This window comes from Lotus japonicus, chromosome 4 (genome assembly GCF_012489685.1).
Source record: "Lotus japonicus ecotype B-129 chromosome 4, LjGifu_v1.2".
Lineage (NCBI taxonomy): Eukaryota > Viridiplantae > Streptophyta > Magnoliopsida > Fabales > Fabaceae > Lotus > Lotus japonicus.
Genome location: NC_080044.1, coordinates 3,344,636 through 3,353,309, shown reverse-complemented (window position 1 = coordinate 3,353,309; position 8,674 = coordinate 3,344,636). Strand labels below are relative to the sequence as shown.

Here is an 8,674-nt window from a genome sequence, read left to right as displayed (position 1 = left end):
AGGTGATGAGGGAAAAAAAGAATACAAAGTGGCATGTTGGTGTGCAGCCCCTATGAACTGAATATTCATTCTATGAGTTGGGCTAGTAAACTACGAGCTAGGAACGTCATAATTGTAATTAATCTAGGAGGAAGAACCTTATTGTATAGGTACACACATACGGAATTATATGTACATACACATGGAAACAAAAACAATAATTACTCAACCATCCAAATAAGTAGAAGGAAAAAAACTGCTTTAGGTTGATACCACATACATATATAAAGACACAATTGCCATGACAATGAAAGGGTGAAGTTGGTTGGAGATCAAAACCAAAAGCAACACAACAAAGGGAACCCACCCCCAAGGTGATGGCCCTTCATCTCCATCACCATAAGAACTACTTGTAGTAGTAGCATTATTATTTGTCGCCGGAACCGCCACCCCGAACCGTCCGAACTGAGCGATGAGGGTTATCACAAGAGGCAGAAACAAGAGGAACAGATTAACGTTGGTGTTACTTGTTGTCTCCATGGCTGACTTGGAATTCATATGTGATGAAACCCATAACAAGAACACCACTATGCCAACTATTGCCAAAAGCTGTAAAGGAGGTGCAGATATTGAAGACAAAGCGTTCCCCTTCCACCCTGTCTTGGGTTCTTGATCTCCGCTTCTCTCGTTCAAAACTGAAGCCATTATTTCTCTGTCAACTTTTTTCAATTCAGTCTCTTTTCTTTCTTGTCTTTGATATTCCAGCTCCTATTATAGTAATGGAAAACAACACACTCACATGAATAGGATCGATAATGTTAATTTTAGTTTTCTAAATAATACTTTAAATATAGCGGGATAAGGTTAAATTAATTAGAGTGGCAGGAGATAAGATAAACAGAGGATAGAACTGATCATAAATTATGCAAACTTTCCAAGGCAGAGAAACACAGCAGGCTTTATAATTTTGGATATTCCTCCACCGAGTTACGGCCGTTCACGTGCTGGCCTGGTGTTCTGAATGAGAATCTATCAGCAAGGACATTCTTGATTGTTTCATGCATGTGCACAGAATCACATGAAAGTTTCAGAATTTGCATGCATGGCGTGTCTCATTCTCTCATTGACACCTGTGAAGTATGAACCAACTTCAGTATGACCGAGCAGGGTTCGGGAAGCTTCGGGCTAGAGATAAGCAATTCTGAAATCAGCTCAGAAAGTACTAATTTTAATTCTGCGAGTTAGAGATAATTCAGTTTGGATATAATTCTTAATTCTCACGACAGGGACGAATTTTGGTAGACTTGAGCGAATGAGCGTGTACATCTCACGGGATGCTCTGACACGATAATGAGATAGGTTCTCGGCGGCGGTTCTGGGATCCTCGGACTTTTCCTCCTGATGGTGTAGGCGTTCGGTTGCATGCTCTGCCTCCCCCTCGCCGTAGGCGGCATCGCTGCTCTTCTCTAAAGCGAGTGTCGCCAGTAAGTCTCTTGGCTTACCAGATCTGTGATAGCCTGTTGAGGCCAGATTTGGGAGCGTGGTGGCCTTGTTTGCGGCGGTGTCTTCCTCCGTCCCCCTTGTAGTCAATGCCACTGTTGTGTTCAATCAGAGGTCGTTTTGCTGCGATGTGGATATGGTTCGTTTCCGAGCCTCACCTTTGACGCTTTCGTCGCTACTGCGCCTTGCAAACACGTTGTGGTTGGTGAGCCTCGTTGCTTGCCTTGATCTGTGCTAGCCTGTTGAGGCCAGATACGAGTCTGTGGTGGCAGTGTAGTGCGACGGCGGCGCCCCTGTTTTCCCTCGCTCGGAGTTCCACCCTGTTTTTCAGAACACTGCTCGTGGCTCCTCAAATCTGTTGATTCTTTCTCAGATTTGAACCTTTCAGAGTGTTTATTGATGTTCAATCCTTCGCCGTTTTGCAACTTTGATGAGGTGTTGTGCAGCAGAGATTTTCTGAAGACTCGATGCAGACTAGGTTGGTGGTCTCGACGCAACTCGAGCTATCAATGGTGATTTGATCTCTTTGGCTTAGTTCTGAGGTGCTTTGGTCGATAGTTCGTGCTTTGTTGCATTTCTAGTGCCGAGTTGTGGCTCCGTTTTTGTTGGGTTGTGTGACCTTTGTCACAAATTGGGTCCCCGACAGATGTCCGTCTCGTAGGTTTTTTATCTGAGTTTGTTCTCATAATCATTGGGTAGCAGTTTTATTATCTGCTTTGTAGCATTGGATGATTTTTTGTACTATCGACCATTTATATATATATATATATATATATATATCTTTTGTTTTCAAAAAAAATAAAGTTGATACTATTCTTCGAAGGATAGCTCAAATTGTAAGAGGAGGGACATAAGATTGAGTGGGAGGGAGGTTATTTTAGAGGAGGTGGAAGAAATGGGAGTGGTGGAAGAAATTTGAAGTGAGGTACGTCCTAATATAATTCATCACAAATATGAGTCAAACTATAATAATTTTTTTAAGAGAAAGACTTAGGACTCGTTTGAAATGTTGTACCAGACATGATAGTATAAATTTATATAATACATTATTGACTTATCTACTGTTTGATACTAGTATCTATATATATATAAGTAAAGCACACTTGAACCACTACATTAAATACATTAGTAAAGATTGCATGTATTATAGTGTACTATTAAGTAATAACAAATTATCTTTATAATAAATATATTAAATAATAAGATTAAAAACTGAAAAAATAATTGTATTGTCAAAAGCTATTCAACTACCTACATTAAATATTCACAAAAATACATATATTAAATTATAGTAGTTATAATTTTAAAAAATAACTTGAGTTGAAAAATATTAAGAATTAAAATTAATTAATTAAAATTAATTATAAATATTTTTTATAATTAATTAATTTAGATAAAATAGATTTAAAATTAATAAATTCTTGTTATTAAATAATTATTGATGGTTAAGATTATCATAGAGTAATTTTCTATTTAACTACATATATGATGATAAATAAATTAAATATATATAAAAATAAGTTAATTAAATTAGGAGATATATATTAAATATGTTATGCGCGCATGTCATGTTAGGTATAAGAAATAATAGAATAATTTAATTTTAATATTTTTGTTCGATAATAGTTATAATTTTGATTTAAAATTTGTTTTCTAATAATATTTAATATGAGTTTATAACCTCCTATGAGATTTATCATTGTTGCACTCATTTACAATAGACTAAAAATGAGGTATGCAATGGTATTTAATAAACTTGCTAAATGAAATTATATTTGATACAGTCATATATCTACAATATTTCTTCAATTATAAAAAATAACAATTATTCTTAACCAGCTTTCACTTTTGCACATTATTATGGTACACGAGTTTAAGAATTTTTTTAACTAAGTCATGTGCTAACCACATGTATCATCTACTGAGGGAATCATGTTCTACTCAAGTGTAGTGAAAGTTAAAGGTCTATCATAAAGTGCAATCCTTAAGGACGGAATCTCAGGGATCGAAAGAGTTAATTTTAACCATTGTAATAGACATTCATTAGGTTGAACGATTTGTGTTTTCAAATTTTCTTATGAGGCTTTATAATTTTTTACTTTCTATAAAACTATAAAAATTGATCGAATAAGATAAATTATATATTATCCTAATTCATAATTTAAGTTAAAAAATATATGCTATTACAAATTACAAACTGCACATTAACTAATTAAATACTCATTATGCAATAAATAGTATAATTTTTATATGTGTCACTAAGAATATGTTTCGACATTAAATTTTTATTAGCACACTTACCATAGAGTTTCAACTGAAAACACAACTTTCTTGGCCGAAACATGAAAGCAAGAGATAAATACCATATGGACTGGGCGAGCCCCTAGAGGGGCAACGCCCAGGGGTTAGCTCGCCAAAGAGCGGGAGCTTGGCCTTGGGTTGGGCCTCGACTCCGGAGGCCCAATCAGCCCAATAGGTAGAGCCCAAGCCCTATAAATAGGAGGTAGTCATCAATTGTAAGGGACTTTTGGCTCATTTGGAGAAATACACACTTGAAATTCAACATTCACTCTCTAACTCTCTCTCTCTCTCTAGCTCAATCTCTCTACCCTTTGGTACTGTACCTTTCTTCAATGTTCATTGCTAGAACATTTGGCGCCGTCTGTGGGGAACGATAAACTTTCTACTCCCATTCACGTGGATTGATTGTGCAAGAAGCTATCTCTGATCACGATCAAGCGATTCTCTAATTTTCCGAATTCTGATTCCGTGACCGGCATTCGTCTTTTGATCGAGTCTGCGTTGTTCCTGTTTAGATGGAGACTCGACGCAGGAAGCAGCATCATTCACCAGTGCGACAGCGAATCTCGCCGCCTCGACGGCCTCATCGAGTTGTCCTGGATTCTCCGATACGAACGGCAGGAGTACAGGCTACACACACCTCTGTGCCGCTTTCTCCTCCTCCATCACCACCACCTCCTCCATCGCCTTCACAGGTTGGATCTCTGGAGCGCTCACCAGAGAGTTCACCTGCTCCGGAGCAACAACCGGCGGTGACACAAGAGCAATGGCGCCATCTGATGCGCAGCATTGGCCACATCCAGCAGCGGAATGAGCATCTACAGGCTCAGTTGGATTTCTACCGTCGCGAGCAGCGGGACGATGGAAGCAGAGAAGCAGATTCCGTAGCTGAGTTCCGTCCGTTCTCGGAGGATGTTGAGAGTGTGGCGATTCCAGATAATATGAAAACTTAATTCTGGATTCTTACAGCGGAGATTCCAATCCGAAGGATCATCTTCTGTATTTCAATACGAAGATGGTGATAATTGCGGCGTCAGATGCGGTGAAGTGCAGGATGTTTCCATCGACGTTCAAATCGACGGCGATGGCGTGGTTCACAACTTTGCCGCGCGGATCGATTTCGAATTTTAGAGACTTCTCATCCAAGTTTCTAGTGCAATTCTCGGCGAATAAGAATCAGCCGGTGACGATCAATGACCTATACAATATTCGCCAGCAAGAAGGAGAGTCACTGAAGGAGTACATGGCAAGGTACAGCGCGGCGTCGGTCAAGGTAGAGGACGAGGAGCCTCGAGCTTGTGCTCTAGCATTTAAAAACGGTTTGCTACCGGGAGGGTTGAACAGCAAATTGACACGTAAGCCGGCGCGTTCGATGGAAGAGATGCGTGCTCGCGCCAGCACTTATATTCTTGACGAGGAGGACGACGCTTTCAAAAGAAAGCGCGCGAAGTTGGAAAAGGGCGACACGTCGCCCAAGCGCGCGAAAAAAGATAAGAATGGCGAAGATAAGGGGGATGGCAAGCAGCAAAGGCAAGATAAAGGGAAGGCGGCATTGAGGCCGACCAAGGAGCAGTTGTATCCACGGCGTGATGATTATGAACAACGCCGGCCATGGCAATCCAAGTCTCATCGCCAGCGGGAGGAAGCTGACATGGTGATGAATACTGAATTAACGGATATGCTCCGCAAGGCGAGGGGCGCAAATCTAGTGGATGAGCCAGAGGCCCCTAAATATCAATCACGGGACGCCAATCCCAAGAAGTGGTGTGAATACCATCGGTCCGCCGGGCACGGCACGGACGATTGCTGGACTTTGCAGCGGGAAATTGATAAGTTGATTCGGGCGGGATATCAAGGGAATCGCCACGGCCAGTGGCGCAACAACGGCGATCACAACAAAACGCATAAGCGAGAAGAGGAGCGAGCAGACACTAAGGGCAAGAAAAAGCAAGAATCAGCGGCTATCGCCACAAGAGGGGCTGATGACACGTTCGCTCAACACTCAGGACCGCCCGTCGGGACCATAAACACCATCGCTGGAGGATTTGGCGGCGGTGGCGACACCCATGCGGCGCGGAAACGCCATGTTCGTGCGGTTAATTCCGTTCATGAGGTCGCTTTTGGATTCGTACACCCTGACATAACAATCTCGATGGCAGACTTTGAGGGGATAAAGTCTCATAAGGATGACCCGATCGTAGTGCAGTTAAGGATGAACAGTTTCAACGTTAGAAGGGTACTCCTGGATCAGGGTAGTTCGGCTGATATTATCTATGGTGATGCATTCGACAAGTTGGGACTAACTGACAATGAGCTGACTCCATATGCGGGAACCTTGGTAGGTTTCGCGGGGGAGCAAGTAATGGTGCGAGGATACATTGATCTAGACACAATATTCGGGGAAGATGAGTGTGCCAGGGTTTTGAAGGTAAGGTATCTGGTTCTCCAGGTGGTGGCATCTTACAATGTCATCATTGGGCGAAATACATTGAATCGCCTTTGTGCTGTAATTTCAACAGCCCACTTGGCGGTCAAGTATCCGCTAAGCAGTGGAAAGGTTGGAAAGCTGAAGGTGGACCAGAAGATGGCGAGGGAGTGTTACAATAATTGCCTTAACTTGTACGGCAAGGGGAGTGCGTTGGTCGGTCATAGATGTTATGAAATTGAAGCTTCGGATGAAAATCTTGACCCACGTGGCGAGGGGCGGGTAAACAGGCCCACGCCAATTGTGGAAACGAAGGCGCTAAAGTTTGGCGATCGCACTTTGAAGATTGGGACCAGACTGACGGAAGAGCAGGAGACGCGCCTGACAAAGCTGCTTGGAGAGAACTTAGATTTGTTTGCTTGGAGCTGCAAAGACATGCCTGGAATTGATCCAAACTTCATCTGCCATCGATTAGCATTGAATCCAAGTGTCAAGCCAGTTTCACAACTCAGGAGGCGCTTGGGTGGCGACAAAGGGAAGGCGGTGCAACAGGAAGTTGACAAGCTGCTGACAGCAGAATTCATCAGGGAAGTGAAATATCCGACGTGGTTGGCGAACGTCGTGATGGTGAAGAAGGCGAACGGGAAATGGCGGATGTGCGTGGACTACACAGACCTGAATAAGGCATGCCCAAAAGATTCGTATCCCCTTCCCAGCATTGATGGTCTCATCGATGGTGCCTCGGGCAACGAACTGCTTAGCTTAATGGACGCTTATTCTGGTTATCATCAAATTCGCATGCACCCGGCGGACGAAGATAAAACGGCTTTCATGACCGCCAGAGTCAATTACTGTTATCGCACGATGCCATTTGGATTGAAGAATGCTGGCGCGACCTACCAAAGGCTGATGGATAGGGTCTTTGCTGGACAGGTGGGGAGAAACATGGAAGTTTACGTTGATGATATGATCGTTAAGTCAGTACTTGGTTTGGATCATCATCAAGATCTGGAAGAAGCATTCGGCGAGATCAGGAAGCACAATATGCGCCTCAACCCGGAGAAGTGATCTTTTGGTGTTCAGGGTGGCAAGTTTCTGGGATTCATGCTCACATCCAGAGGAATAGAGATAAACCCAGACAAATGCAAGGCGATTCAGCAGATGAAAAGTCCCTCTAATGTGAAAGAAATCCAACGTTTAACCGGGCAAATAGCAGCTCTGTCTCGGTTTCTCCCTAAGTCTGGCGATAGATCTTTCCCATTTTTCAAGTGTCTTCGAAAAAATGCTGCATTCGAGTGGACAGCGGAGTGTGAGGAAGCTTTTGTTCGCCTCAAAGAACTCCTGTCATCACCGCCGATCTTGTCAAAACCAATACAGGGGCACCCGCTGCACTTGTATTTTGCTGTGAGTGATAGTGCTCTGAGTTCTGTGATATTGCAGGAGGTGGATGGCGAACATCGAGTTATTTATTTCGTTAGCCACACACTCCAGGGCGCAGAGGTCAGATACCAGAAAATCGAGAAGGCAGCATTGGCGGTCCTCATCACCGCCCGGCGGTTGAGACCTTACTTTCAGAGTTTTCCAGTAAGGGTGCGAACGGATTTACCCTTGAGACAAGTGTTACAAAAACCGGATTTGTCAGGCAGATTGGTCGCCTGGTCGGTTGAACTGTCCGAATATGGGTTGCAATATGATAAACGAGGCAAGGTTGGCGCACAGTCGCTGGCTGATTTTGTGGTGGAATTGACCCCAGATCGGTTTGAAAGAGTAGACACTCAGTGGACTCTCTTTGTAGATGGATCCTCCAATAGCAGTGGCAGTGGCGCGGGAGTAACGTAGAAAGGACCAGGAGATCTAGTACTGGAACAATCGCTGAAATTCGAGTTCAAGGCCACAAACAACCAGGCAGAGTATGAGGCTCTCATCGCCGGGTTGAAGTTGGCGCGTGAAGTAAAGATTGGAAACTTGTTGATAAGAACGGACTCGCAGTTGGTGGAGAACCAAGTGAAGGGCACTTTCCAGGTCAAAGATCCTAATCTGATCAAGTACCTAGAGCGGGTGCGATATTTGATGACACTTTTTCAAGAGGTTGTGGTAGAGTATGTTCCTCGGGCTGAAAACCAGCGGGCGGACGCGTTGGCCAAATTGGCGAGCATGCGGAAGCCCGGCAACAACAGAAGTGTGATTCAGGAAACGCTGGCGTGCCCCAGCATTGAAGGCGAGCTCATGGCATGCGTGGACAGGGGGGCAACGTGGATGGGACCTATACTGTCCATCTTGGCGGGGGACCCAGCGGAAGTGGAGCAATGCACAAAGGAACAACGGCGAGAGGCGAGCCACTATACTCTCATCGACGGACATTTGTATCGCCGTGGTTTTTCGACGCCATTGTTAAAATGCGTACCGCCGGAAAAATACGAGGCGATAATGTCTGAGGTGCACGAGGGAGTGTGCGCAAGCCACATTGGG

The 8,674-nt window shown here is 43.8% G+C and overlaps 1 protein-coding gene across 1 annotated transcript; it reads right to left on the bottom strand.

Moving 5' to 3' along the window:
- Positions 1-212: 212 nt before the first annotated feature.
- LOC130709967 (uncharacterized) lies at positions 213-727 on the bottom strand. The gene has a single exon (XM_057559108.1). It carries the CDS (start codon positions 682-684, stop codon positions 241-243), a length of 444 nt encoding a protein of 147 aa, XP_057415091.1. The 5' UTR covers positions 685-727; the 3' UTR covers positions 213-240.
- Positions 728-8,674: the final 7,947 nt, after the last annotated feature.